Here is a 14647-nt window from a genome sequence, read left to right on the forward strand (position 1 = left end):
GTTTCCAGGAGAAGGACATTTTCCTTGTGGAAAAGACCTATGCAATTAAGGACTCTGATGACTCAACAATCCTTGTGAAAAATGGTACTGTACGAAAAGAGCATAAGGAAAGAAAATGCAGTTCCACAACCTCTCAGGGCAGTGAACAAAGCAGTTCATGCTGTTCCTGCTCCACAGCCAGGTCTGTATTGAGAGGATGAAAACATCCCAGGTGCCCCGGGACACTGTTCTGACCTCCAGCTCTGCCATTCCAGCCAGAAGAGCGCTCAGCAATTAGCCAATTTACCAGGGTCTCCTCCACCCAAAATGAGTCTGTCTCACACATGTGGATGCTACTGTGGGAATAACTGTGTCCCACAAAGTCACAGGGAAAGAGCTGCGAAATATTGCACTGGAACTGATCAATACTGGCAGATGACTTCACTCACTGGTGCTCCAACTACAACAAACAGCTCCATCTGGACACAGTTTTGGCTGGGAATCTGAACAGTTGGGAGACAACTGTTGTTGAGAACATTCCTATGGCCAGAAAGCCCTGGCCTTTGAGTCTCTCATATGTCAAATAGGAAAAACAGTAGGTTACCCACTAAAACCAATGCTAGTGATTTAGGCATCAATAGCCACCTCACTATTATTTATTTCTGAATAAAAAGAGGAGAAAATTACAAAGTTTTACCGTGCTGCTTATTTACAAAGAACTTTCAAACTTTGGAAAAACAGAACATAAAATTAACAATGAGTTTCTAAAACCATATAGTACCATAACACATGAACACAATTAGTGATTTCAGTCTTGCAGTCAGACAGGCCAGTAAGGACCTCTAAAGTTGTATTCCTCTGGCTCCAAAAGAATGCTGGGGTAGAAAAAAGCCATTCTGAGCCTATCTTCTTGCATTTCTAAGGAATTGCAAACTGTGAACCACTCCATTTCTAGCAGCTTCCCCTTCAGGGGAAATTAACTTTTGCATTTCTCTAATACTCAAAATTTCCACTGTATAAGAATCAATATTAATTATAAGGTAATCTTTTGCTTTTCATTTAGCAGATTTTCACTGAGTAACAATCACAAATAAGTGATCCTTCTTCAAATGACTCTCTGGACAGAGGAAACTGTATCAATGTGTGCAAACATTTTTAGATGGAAAAACTCTGAGGATGAGCCCAAATGCAAGCCACAAATTAACTAATTTACAGAAGAAATAGCAACAATTTTTAAGATTACAAAGACACCTCTAGCTAACAGCATATATTACATGACACAGAGAAAAAAATAATCTGGAGGAGACTGTAAGGTTTTAATTGCTCTTTTGTGTGAAGCTGCCCTTTCAGCAGCACTTTACAACTCTCTGGCTATTTGCAAAACTCTCAGCAGTAACTTCAGTAAGGTTTTGCAATAGCAAAAGATTGCCTAGGGGCTACAAACTGTACCTGGAAAAGGGCACTCATGTTCAGAAAGGACATGGTGAACCAAAAATTCCGATGAGACTGGCAACCTAAAATGATCTAAAACATTAAAGGAAAAAAGGGCGGATGATATTCATCCAACTAATATTCACTAGACTACTAAAAACATAATTTAATGAGAGTATCTATGTCTTCTATAAGAGATCTGTACCCTTGTTCTTACAGAGAATTAATCTTCATGGATTTTATAGACATGGATGCTACAGTCAAGGAGTTGCAGATTTTTTATTAAGTGCCAATTGTTGTGCCATCGTCTGATCTTTCTGAAACAGCTGGAGCCCTCAAGCTGAGTATCACTGATTATCAGTGTAACTTAACCTCACAAGAACAGGTCATGTACAGAGTGTTGAAAAACACATCAGATAAACATCGTTAGAAAAGTGGAAAAGCAAGCAGAAAAGCTCCAGTTGCAACAATAAAATCAAACAAGTGAATTATCACTAACTTTAGCTTTGTATACCTTGAGGTCCCAGTTTTGCCTGAGCTGGAGTGGAGGTTGAGCTAAGAAGGGGGTCAGATGAAGGATCCAGGAAATTGGTGGTCAGATTTGTTTTACATGCAAGTGAAAGTGATTCCTCAGGTAAATTATCCAGGCTCATCCTGTTCTGCCTGCTGGTATCTAGTAAGTCTTTCCCAAAGAAAGCTTCCTGCAAAGAAGACAAAATGATTCAATGTAGGAAGAACACTGGATCCATTGAAAAAGTTGGGTAAATGACAAAGTTAAACTAAAAGCCAATGATAAAACCATAGTCTCAGTCTCACAAGGCTTCCAGCATGGCAGTATCTCTTCCAGGCTACCAGGAGCTACAACTTACCTGAGGTAGTCACATTACTAAGATTGTATTATTAAATTAACACCTTAAATTATATAGCAAAACTCTAGTCTTACACATGTGGCACAGACAGTGTACCAACACAGTGTTATTAGACATCACAGTTTGTTCAGTATTTAAAATATTTCCCCTGGCACAAAAAGGACAGCTGGAGAAGGGGTCCAGTTTGGAGAATAATCATACCCTGCATTTCACTTAGCACAAAATCCACCTCATGTCTAACTGCAGTAACAAATACACGAAGATGTTTAACTTACATTAGTAGCTTTTAAAATAATTATACAACAGCTATCACTCACCTAAGACTGAATACTCAGTAATTTGACAAGTCAATTTTTATTCATTAGATAACAACTTTTTCTGTTTTCAGGTAGTCTTTAAAATCTTGATTTAGGCTACAGTTCTAAAAATAAAGCTAAAGCTAAATTTTTCAGTATCAGTTATTCTAGTATGAACAAAAGAAGGATCTAAGAAATATTCTACATTTTATAGGAGTAAAATGTGCACTAAAATATTTATCCTTATTAATCCAAAGGAAATGTTGTTTAAGTATCTTCTTTCCAACTTCCTTACTTATGAAATACAAATTATTTTTAAACAGAGATTGTTCTGCCTCTCTGTTAACTCTTTGTTTTCAATCCAAATACAGTTGATGCCATGAAGTTTGGTGAACATCTACAAGATAATAAAAGCTTTCATGAAGACAGTGGCTGAGAAGAACAAGGCAAATAATCTTCTCAGTAATGCATACACCAACCAGCCAGTTTATAAACTGGTTAATGGAAGGTAAGTTGCTCAATCACAATTAATACCGTGGTTATTATCCATGACTGCTGATGAGCTATGCATCAACACACACCAAGATCAGGTTTTTAAATGGATTTACACAAGAAGTATCCCAACAGCTTTACCTGCAAGTAGGCAGGAAAGGTCTCCTCAAGTTTATTTTTCTTTTTTCTGTAACGCTTTTTTATTTTCTCAGTGCTCTCCGAAGCTGGGGCTGACTCCTCCACTGGAGTGTCTGGCAGCTGTTCTGTCCAACCTGAAAAGCAACATTCAGGCACAAATAAATAAAATACTCAGAATTTTGCTTCAAAGGTACAGTGGCAGCACACCTAATGTATCTGGCTACCTCTCTGGATCATGTGTTTATTGAACATCACACCAGATGTGTTCCAAAGGTGGCCTTTATGCAGCCAGCTGAGATCCAGGCTCTGGGAGCAGGGAACACCAAATGTGATATCAGTACCATCACCACCTTGTACATCCCACTTACAGACAGACCTCTGACTTCTCTATCTCCAAGCCACCTAAGAATTTAGTCATTTGAGAGGAATTTTAGGTGCCATTCAACCAGGTACTTGAAAGATAACTCCACTGAAGAAGTACCTCCAAAATCATCCACGCTGAGTTACACATCAATCACCTTTCATTTCATACACTAATTTTTCTCAAATTGAAAGTAAAAAACTTATTTTCTTTTTAAATCTGAGAAAGAAATGTATAAATAATGAACAGGCTAGAAAAAGAAGTCTATAAAGAAGCCCTTCAAGAAAAATTACACATTTATTCAGCTATCATATTTCAAAGTGGCACTGCTTTTTCTAATAAACACAAAAGCACACAGTGCTCATCAATCATTCAGTATTTTATTACAACAGAGCAGGGAAAACACTGCAGGTAAAAGCAGAACTTTATAAGTCCTGCTACTTCTGTCTTGCCAAAACGAATTACATGAAGTTAAGGACTCTGGGAAGTTATTTAAGAAACTCTATTATCGTGGTTACAAAATCATCTTTGCTTTGTGCTGCTGTGATCTCCTGTGCCACATTCAGAGCACCACGAGTGGAATGAGGTTTGGCACCACTGTGACCTCTGCACTGTCTGAGAGGGAGGTTTTACAGGAAAAGGGGTGGAGATGATCAAGGTGCCAAAAACCCTGGTGAGGCTGCTGAGCACTGACCCCTGAGAAGCTGCCTCTCAGCAAGCTGTCATGATTTAAAACATACAATGACTGTCTGATTTATATTTTTCTCAACAAGCAATTGTGCCTGAGCAGACAAAAAGAAGCTCAGCTGAAGACTGCTTGCTTAAGAATAATGGTTTTTAACAATATGCATTGTACTGTTACCCAGAGCGGGGAATTAACTTTTTAGCCAATTTTTTTGATTTTACTTAAAGAAGCAGATCCTACAGAAATGAAAAAAACAGAAACAAAACCACAACATTTTTAGCACTACCTGAAACAAGGCAGTATGCTACTATGAAATAATATTTACAAAGCAGACAAACACAGCTGTAACACTAATATTAAAGAGAAAAAGGCCCATAAATAAAATCTGACTCCTCCTTAGGTGCCCAATCTACTGGGTAGTACAGCACTAATATGGCTCTGGTTGAGAAGTTGTATTTCTTAGTACTGGAAAAGACAACACTTATGGGGACATATGACATGTCTAGAAAATATTTCTGTACTACAAATTAATATGGAATAATTTTTTAAAAAATTATCTTTCATTACATAAAATGCAAGGGTAGCTTAGAAACTCTCAGCTTAAAACAATGTCTCAGTTTAGAATAAGAAGGAATTCTTTGTGCAACAATAGTGTATCATTAAACTCTCTAATAAGGGGTTTTCCGGAGCATAAACAGATACCATCCATACTTGTGGAATACAGAACAGTGGTGAGTATTAAAATTCATGGTCCAGAAGACACCTCTGGATCAGGACTACACCTGGAGGAAGGTGTATCAAAAAGAGGACTGCTCTAAATCTACCTTATAATCCTCACTATCTCCTACAATAGCCTGCAGTTCATTGCTTCAGTTTCTCTGTAAATCATGGGCTCTGCTGAAATTTGAAGTATGTAGGAATGGGTATTCAGTTGAATTAATAAAGCCATCACGACCAGCATGTATGTTGATGAGTTGTATTATTGCTATTGCACTAAGCATGAATGAAAAATCTAAAAACAAGTTCCTGCACTTACCTTCATCTCTGCCAGGCAACTGCTCAGAAACAGATCCAGAAGAATCTTTCCTGGAGAGAGATCTTTTAGTCTTCCCTTGCCCTGTACGACTTCTCTGACGTACCATAAATCCACCGATACCTTAAAGAGGAAGGAAGAATTCAAGGTACTGAACAAAATTGTGTTCCATAGTAGGAATGAGAGCCAAGATTACTCTGCAGGTCAAGGGGACTGCTGCACCTAGAGGTCTGAGAATGAATCTGAGATACTTAAGGCATTTTCATTCAGAGTTTTATTTCTGAATTTTAGTGTCTTGGTGGATAAGTGTGTAATGATCAAACAGCATAACAACTACAGGACTGCAAAACACCCATAAAAGGTTCAAATCACCAAACCTGGCAACTTTCAAATGTTTGTTTTCTCCACCCCTGGTCAGGTGATGAACTGCTGGATTAGCTGCTAATCTACCAAATGAAACCTATTAAAGAACCTTAAAAGACTCAAAACCTCTACAAGCAGCTCTACAAGACTCATGACTCCAAATGATGATCTTAGAGAAGGACATATCACAAAATAAAAAGATAATTGTCACCATCATACTGTCTGAAACTCCAGAATCCTTCCCTAGAGACTGACTGCAGTGTTGCTGATCCTTTGCAGATGGTGTGGATGTATGTAAATGCATCAGATACAGGTTTGGTTAATTTTCCAGGGAAATTGTTGGCTGCAGAAAACTAATAGATGACTAATAGATGTATTCTGCCTGGATACAGCTCAAGTGTTTCTGCACCCAGGACACACAGTTAATCTACAGTCAAGATAATTAAGAGTCAACTGAACTAAGAAATTAAAATAAAAGAATTCATCCAATAACTGAATTCATTAAAATTCACTGTCAGAAGTAATCTGCAAATATTTAGTAAATTACTCTGATCAAGTATTTCAGAAAATAAGAGAACTGCAAAAAGTTCTCTGAAATTCAGGTATTGCCAGATATATACACATACACACACACAAACTGTCCTTCACCAGTTGTACAAATACTGTAAAATTCCTATCAAGTTAAGAATCAATACAAGGTATAGATTTGAAATACTACCAACAACTGAAAGCATACTAAGAACATATTGCTAAGCAGCAACCTTTGGAAATGTGTTTTGGTAAGAGGACAAAAATTATTTTAAAAAGAAGAGGGAAAAAAATCTACAATAAACAATAATACTACAGAATTCCATATTGGTTTCTAATGTATTATTTTTTGTAATTATACGGAAAAAAATGAACAATGGACCCCCAACCATCTCAGTTACTTTATCCTACCAGGTCTATATGGTTTTCGTTTCCTTTTTTTAATCCCCTCAGCTCCTTCAGCCACTTTGGTGTCATCATCCGCAGCTTCCCGTTCTGGGCTGGAATCTGATTTTCCATCACAATCCATAAGATCACCTTCTGCAGAAAAAAGGCAATGGTAACTTTAACTAGAAAAGGGAAAGAAGATATTTGTTCCACAGTTCCTACAGCTGACTGACTTCTGATAAACTGACTGAGATCTTTCTAAAGGGTGACAGATAATCATAATCTCTAGACACTTCTGGGGAAGCCACTCTATCTATACACAAGGAGACAGTATATACACACATTTCCCATGAGATGATGCTTAGACAAAACCAGAGAATAAATGCTATAGTTACTGAAGGTGAACCTGAGACATTTTTGCTGCCTTCTTCAGAAGCCTGTGCCATCACATTTTCTAAGTGTCTGAGCAATCTGTAGCTCGTCCAGGAATATGGATCCAATGTACCAAGATACACTTCCTTTTGTTCACTGCCCTCTTCAGCTTTGTTTGGTAGGGTTTTTTTTCTTTATAACTGAGAAGACATTGAAAAACCACAGCCTGCACTTGGAAAGTAATGTTTAATGACTCTTCATTTAGAGGGTTCATGACTTGAGGCCGTGTGACTGACTGAAAGCAGACTTTCTATGAAGAGGAATTTGACTTATATAATAGAAAATTCAGCCCAAAGGAATTACTCAGCCCTGAAGATGAAGACTAATTCAGAGTTAGAGTTTATATTCTGTGAGAAAGAAGGGTAGAAACAGATGTAAAGCATGATGACTTTAAAAAGCCTATGGTGTTAAAGAAAGAGGGAGCTATAGTTCTTCCCGATATCCCCAGAAAGACCTTACCTCTTCATTTTATTGTAAAGCTTTTAAAATGTTAAATGTACTGTCACCCCTGAAAAGGTACTGGAATTCTGATTTCCTGCTTTAAGTTTAGATGTCTAATTCTACATGGTCTAAACCATATGCAGTTGTAAGAGGGAGAAACACTGTTATAAGAGACAGAGTTGGACTCTTTCACACCACTGCTGCTGTGGTAGAACAACATCCCTTCCTCTTCCACAGGCTGGTCATGGAACAGACCTTCCCACTGATAAAGACTTTCCTGAGTTCTCCCAGCAAAGCTGCTGGCTTGGCAAGGGCCACCCAGCTGAAGCTCCCAAAGCAAGTTCAACCTTCGAGTGGACTTCAAAACACAGAACACCTGATGAAATCCTACAGATGAAATGGTAACAAAATTACCATGAACTCTGTTTCAGAAGAAGCCTTTTTTTGTCACCTGGAATTACTACACTATGTTACTCTGATCAAAGCCATGGTATAGCTTCATTCATCCTGATGCTCACACAAAAATTCCAGATGTTCAGAGAACAGGAGTGGATCAATTCTACAGAGCAAGAGCTCTACACATGTAGAGCTTCCAGGAAATCCAGACAGTCTACCATGTACTTGACCTCCACATACATGAATGTGCTCTAACTCTCAAAAAGTCAGTCAAAGGTGATCAGAATTGAAATTAAAATCTGTGAAAGCCCTGGCTCTTCTTTTCATACTCTGCTGTCACATCTATGTATCTTGTTATCTACTTCAAAAGTAGACAGAAGCCAACAAGCAGATAATTAAGTTAGACAAAGTCATAAACAAAACAGGAACACATTTTTAAAAGTAAAAATTATTAACTACTGAAAAAGAACAAGGAAAGTGACTCGTTCTCTGTCTTGATGCCTCCAAATCAGAATTTTTTCACTTAACAACCCAGTTGAAGTATATGAAAGTATGAGATGGAATTTCAGAGTCCATGTAATACTAGGATAATGTACTAAACCCAGTGAATACTGAAAGAAATGAAAGTTGTTAACTGTTTTAAAGCTTATACACAAATAAAGAGAAGATATTACAAAAAAAATACACTTCTCAACAGCAGAGGGTAAGAATGTGCTAATCAAACAACAGGAACTATACTTCTATCAACAAGTTAACACAATGAAACTTCACTGATGGTTAAACTACAGAGTTATCTCAAGTGCGTTCTGTGCATCTAAAAAAAGCTTCTTAAGACATTGAAGCTGACTAACAACGAGGTGATGTTGCATAAACAGAGAGCTCTTCAGACTGTGGGGTGTGGGGTGCCTGTGTGCCTCTGCTCCTCCCCTGACAGGACCTGCATGACCAGTGCAATGGCTTTTACACCTCCCACTGAAGTTAAGCCTTTCCCCAGGCCACGGATTAACACCTATTCTACCAACACACTTCTCAGGGTGCACAGCCAGACCATGGCAAAGGAGACAGGAGAATGGTATTGCACCCTCCTGGCTGCTGATCCCAGTGCTGAAGAGCAGGGATTTGAAGGGGCTGGCTGCTCCTCCATGTTTTTCCTACATTCATCTCCCACCTTTGGCATTCTCTGGCTGGGGCTGCTGTGCTTGCTCAGATGTGAGGCAAGCAGATGAGACAAGTACTGATGACACTGGAACATGTGGATCTTTGCTCCTTGTGGTTGAAGGAACTCTCCAAGAGATTCTACCACAGACTGAAATGTTGTCCCCATACACAGGGGTGTGTTTGGGTAGGCCAGTATTAGCCAAATCACTGACATTCAGGTCAGCTCAGCTTACTTCTTACAGAAAAAAGAAATACTCTCAGCAAAGATCTTTTTATTCCACTTTTCCATTTGATTTATTTTAATACCAGTTTCTCAGTGATCTGGATATTGCTTTGCTGAGCAAACTTTTAAACAGTGTTTTTCCTAAATTTGAGAGCCTCAAAATACACTTGTACTCAATGAATGCACAGCATCTCCCAGAGGTAACCCAAGGATTAGACAAAAAGTCATCCCATATTTCCAGTGCTGGCAGCCTTAGAAAGGTGAGTTTCCTATAGGATGGATGATCCATAAACAAGACAAGAACAAGGAAAATCCCTGCAATGGACAACAAGGAGCCATGGCTATTGTTCAAGCAAGTTCCATAAAACATTCTGTACAGAACATAGGAGCACCAGTGTAATAAAAACTCCCAGGCACATTTGCAGTACACACAGGTACTGCAATACTCCAAGCTACAAGACATGCCAAAAGTAGACTGCTACCTCTACTGTCATCCATCTCCCCATCTCTTGAGTGCTCTGACTGGGCATCTGGGGGTGTCTGAAGCACAGCCACACTGTTCTGATTTATAATCTTCAGTTTAAGCTTTGGTTTCGTCCGTTTTCTTCTCGGCACTGTAACAGTGAGGCTCTGTAACTGAGACATGCCGGATTCTGTCAAGCAGACTCCATCCTGGGTGTATGTCTTCGGTGGGTCTATAAAAGTTGAATGAATCATAACAGCAATATAAAACTCTTTTCATTTAAAAGTCTTAGGTTTTCAGGAATAGCACTTATAAGAGTTAATAATCCACATGTATGGAGCTGATCCATGAGTGAAGAAATTGGCATAAATAAAATGGAGACATCTGACACTGTCTTACACATTACACTTGCAGTTTTATTACTCAGTCTGATGTCAAATCCAGGAACAATCCATTACATTGCTATGAAACAACCTATATCAAGGACTCATTAAAAAGCATAATTTCATTATGGAAACTGGTGCCTTGCAGGGTATTTCCCTATCACTGGCACCCACAGAAAACTGTGAAAGTCTTACTCTGGGTTCCCATTGCTTATCAGTCAGGGGCCCCATTCAGCCTTCAGCACTTTACCTTCATCACATTAATGACCTTAAACTTCCCAGAACTCCTGGTAACTCAGACAAGTTATCAGCCCTATTTTACAGGCAGACAAAAACAAGTTATATCAAGTGAGCTGCTCAGAATCAAATTGAAAATCTCCCAAGACCTGCAAGACTGCTTCCTCCTCAAGCTGTTCCATGACAACTGAGTCTGCTGATAAGCTCTAATATTCCTTAATTCACCACGTAGAAAGGCATTGTCACCTGTGCTGGGGCACTGCAAGTGCACCTTTGGGAACTTCAGGGAATTACCAAAGAATGAAGAGGCTGCAATGATGCTTCAGCTCTTTGGAGCCAATTAAATCATGATTTGATAACACAGGTTTTGAAAACATACAAATAGCAACACATTTGTTCCCTTTTAACCAAAACTATTTTCATATGTACCATCTCACAACACAGCTGGTTCTGAACACAATTCTTCCCAGTTGACTGTCTTCTTACACTAAAGGTTTAGGTTTCAAAAACATCTCATACTCTTTTTCAGATTGAAGATTTGAGGGGAGAACCTTCTTTCAGAACTACATTTGTGTGGTATCAAAAGGAAAAAAACCTTGATGTGATGGAAACTGCTGGGTGCTGTCATTGTAAAAACTGACTTGTGAGTAGGCTTGTCAAGATTATAAATTCCTAGCACAAACCAGACAAATGCAGAAAAGCTGCATCCTCCTACAGCTCAAGCCTGTAAACATTTGTGTACATGCTTGACTCAGCCACACTGTGTTATTATCACTGATATTAAGGCAAGCAACTAAGTCTGCAGGATCAAAGCATAATTTAAAATAATTATTATAATGCAGGTATGGCAGGCAAAAGAGAAGAAGGAAGAGGGAATGAAAAAAATGCAAAGCATGCTGTGGTAACTGAAGGATAGTTAATGCTGTCTGCTATAAAACCATAAAAAAAGGAATTTTCTCCTCATGTAAAAATATACCCTTAAAATAGGCTAAATGATCAAAAATTAAGCATTTACATTCTTTACCTAGTTCTTTTGATTTTGAAATAATCTGAGCTCCAACTGATGAATCACAACAGTCCAAAGAAGGCACTGAAAAATATAAGGAAAATCATTTCAACTTTTAAAAATGGTGATTTAAACTGAAACTATCAATTTTCCTTCACACAGTTCCATTAAACTCCCTAATTTATCCTGTTGGCAACATTTACTCGCACCTTTAAAATGAAGTGCTTTTCAGTGTCACAGAAGATGTGACTACAAAACAAGCCTGACACAAACTGAAGTTCTCCAACTTCCTAGTGCCAAGAATGGCATTGGAATGGCACTGAACTCAATGGTAAGTGATCTCCTTCTACTGGACCAAGGGCCAAGGAACACACTGGGTGGGTTGGAAAGCAACCTCTACACTAGGCATGATGTTCAGGTTTTGCTGCCTTGAGCATGAAAAATGTGAGGGCTTTGTGGACTGGGTATTGACCAGCAATTCCCCAGGGAGGGGCTGGCACACTGACAGGTCTGCGCACAGGATTGCAGCTGCCTGTGCTGGCAGGGCTCCTGCACAGCACACCTGAGGAGGCTGATATAGCTGAGAACAGATGATACAGGACTTGCTGAAGTAAGACAGGGTAATTCTTATTCAAGATAAGAATATTGATAAATGGAACAGCAGAAACTCAATCTATAATCTTCAGCTTGTGTGCTATGGGGAAGCACAGTGTGCCTGAAAAAATGATCTCAATGTCCTACTACACTTGGCTACCGTTGTTGTGGGTAGAAATGCTCTTCCTACAGAACTGCAATCATGCTTCACTAACCTGTGATGTATAGAACAAATTTTAATATTAGTAGTGACTTCAGAGAGATTATGTAGACAGTAAGTAAAGTGAAAATTAGGCGCTGCTATCTCGTAAACATTGAGAACTAGAATCAGAAAACCTGTTAGTCTGGCATACTTAGCATTACCACACAGGCAAGTTTATTCATACTTTTTTCTTTTTTTTTGTTTTTTCCTAGAAATCATATTCATGCTGAATTTAAGACTTGGATAACATTAGGAGTATTTACTTTGTGTCTGCCACACAAGAGGAGAGCACTGAGGCAGAGCAGCCGTGGGAAGTTCAGTGTGTCACATCAGAATGTGCTGCTGTTGCTGCTGCTGAGCCCTCTCACACCCCTTGGGAGTCAGGGCCAAGACCAGGAAAAGCACAAAAGCTTCCAAGTAACGCTCAAAATGAATACGAAAACTACAGGATGCTTTCTAAGGACATAAGGAAATTTAAGGAAAGTGGAAGTGTGTCTTCAAAAACTACAGTCCTTTAAAAATTTTATGTAAGGTGTAACTAATGTATAGGATACAACCCACAGAAAACTATGCAATTAGTAAATGGAAGAAGCCTATGAGAATTACTCAGAAACTGATACACAAGAGTGGAAGGAAAAAAACAAGGAAGAAAATAAAATGAAAATGAGATTTTTTTAAGAGACACGGAACTGAAAAGAAATAAAAAATATGGGACAAGCTGCAGGATGGAAGAGACTCAAAAGCACTGGATTGAAACAACAGAAAAAAAGGCAGATTTTAAGAACTACTAAAAGTGGAATAAAACATCATCTGTTCATTTAATTGGTTATAATTTTCAAGATGTTTTAAGACTGAGATAGCAATTATTGAATTGGAATCTAAGGTAAACAAAAAATTCAGAAAGACATCCATGAATGGGAATTTGAAATCCTTATTTAAAAGTCAGACAATAGAAAGCTCTTCTAATCCAGGTCAGACTCTGAACAATTTTAACTCTGGAGACTGAAGAGAGTTGAAATGCTCAAATAAACAAGCTGATAGTGACAGAGGTGAGGCCTTCAGAGACCCACTCACAAAAACTGCACAAACAAACCGTGTTTGAAGACAGTATCAAACAGACTTCCAGAAAAGAAGCTAATTAGAGTGCAGATTAAGGATTAAAATCAATAAAGTGGATACCAGGAAAACACAGCACTGTTAGAAAAAAATGTTTAAAGGAGAAAAAAATTAAAATTGAACAAAAAAGTGCTTTCTGAGGCATTCAGCTGCAGTTTAAACAAAATTGTGAAGCTTTTTCGCAAAAGGGTTTAGACGTGCTGAATATTGTGGAGCATTTAGTAGTTTCAGCTGAAAACAAATAATTGCACCAAGTACAATATGATGACAAGACCCACAGTATCAAAAAGAAAGGGGCTGCCATTTGCAAGGCTATAATAGAAAAGAACAATTCTAGGGAGAAATGAAACAGCATAAGAAATGGTTGATGTTCAAATACAGCACTAGCAGAGCACTCATTACTGGGCGCTCGCATAATTGTGTGAATGACACAGGGATTGTTTTGGAAATATAGTAACACAAGAACATTAGAGTTGATGTAATAAATGTGCCAAATGATAGACAAATTCAAAAGTTAATTTTTTAACATATAGCATTACACTGGGCTTGCATCTTGTATTTGTAAAGTACATAGAATTAGGTTTCAGAATGAAGAAAAATTTAATTCTGTTTAATGAAAATGGCACAACAGAGGCTCCCAGCCATAACATGTATCACCAGCAGTGTCGAGCATCCCTGGATCAGTAAGTGATACCAACTCCTCACTGCATCCATGGGTACAGTTACTTGAGCCCCAGGAGGAATAACTGCACAAAGGCAGCTACAGAAACTGCCACCAGATCAGCTGTAACTGGTGACAGACAACCAGGCAGAGCTGGTCCCTTCACAGAGGAACAAAAACAGTGCCAGGGGAGGAGGAAGCTGGACTTTGGATGGAGAGAGGATGGGAGCAAGTGAGGAGAGATGAAATTTGCAGCTGGGGCATGTGATGTACAAGGGCAAATGACAGAAGGCAGGAGAGATGAGCAGATGGTCAAGAACGGCCTGTCCAGGAGTGAATGAGGATGAGGAATGCACGCACCTCTCCTGAATGTTCAGGAATTACAGCACAGAGGAAAAGCTGCTGCTGCCTAAAGCAGCTGTTAGCACCTAGTAATGAGAACTTGAAACAATTTCCTACAGGGCACAGCAATACACTGGGGGACATATGTTATAACTGGAGACTGCACAAGGAGGAACCTCATGGAACACTGATGAGAGATGATTATTTCAAAATAATCCAGGAATGAAGGTTTCTGGTATTCTACTTTGGAGCAAATCTTATCACATTCTGGCTTTTGCCATTTATGTATGTTCAAGAAGAAAAAAACCCCTATTTATCTTTTATTTCTGTTTCCTGAAGAAGAATTTGTAAAATTACTGGATATGATGAGATAGGGAAGAGGTCTCACAAATTTAAAAAAGTTTCCATTTTCTGAAGAAAGTATAATGGAA

General features: G+C 38.7%; 1 protein-coding gene across 12 annotated transcripts in view; it reads right to left on the reverse strand.

The window, feature by feature from the left end:
• Positions 1-14647, reverse strand: part of KMT2C (lysine methyltransferase 2C) — a 193399-nt gene that overhangs the window by 45463 nt on the left and 133289 nt on the right. For 7 of the 12 annotated variants that reach the window (XM_071560791.1, XM_071560789.1, XM_071560796.1 and 4 more), the window contains 6 exons: positions 11320-11385; positions 9695-9907; positions 6587-6715; positions 5288-5407; positions 3209-3339; positions 1925-2111 (listed from right to left, as the gene is read on the reverse strand). In XM_071560791.1, coding sequence (XP_071416892.1) covers positions 1925-2111; positions 3209-3339; positions 5288-5407; positions 6587-6715; positions 9695-9907; positions 11320-11385 — 846 coding nt within the window. The remainder of the gene's footprint in view (positions 1-1924; positions 2112-3208; positions 3340-5287; positions 5408-6586; positions 6716-9694; positions 9908-11319; positions 11386-14647) is intronic. The other 5 variants (XM_071560786.1, XM_071560790.1, XM_071560792.1 and 2 more) reach the window with 5 other exon arrangements.

The sequence above is a fragment of the Pithys albifrons genome, chromosome 7 (assembly GCF_047495875.1).
Source record: "Pithys albifrons albifrons isolate INPA30051 chromosome 7, PitAlb_v1, whole genome shotgun sequence".
Classification (NCBI taxonomy): Eukaryota; Metazoa; Chordata; class Aves; order Passeriformes; family Thamnophilidae; genus Pithys; species Pithys albifrons.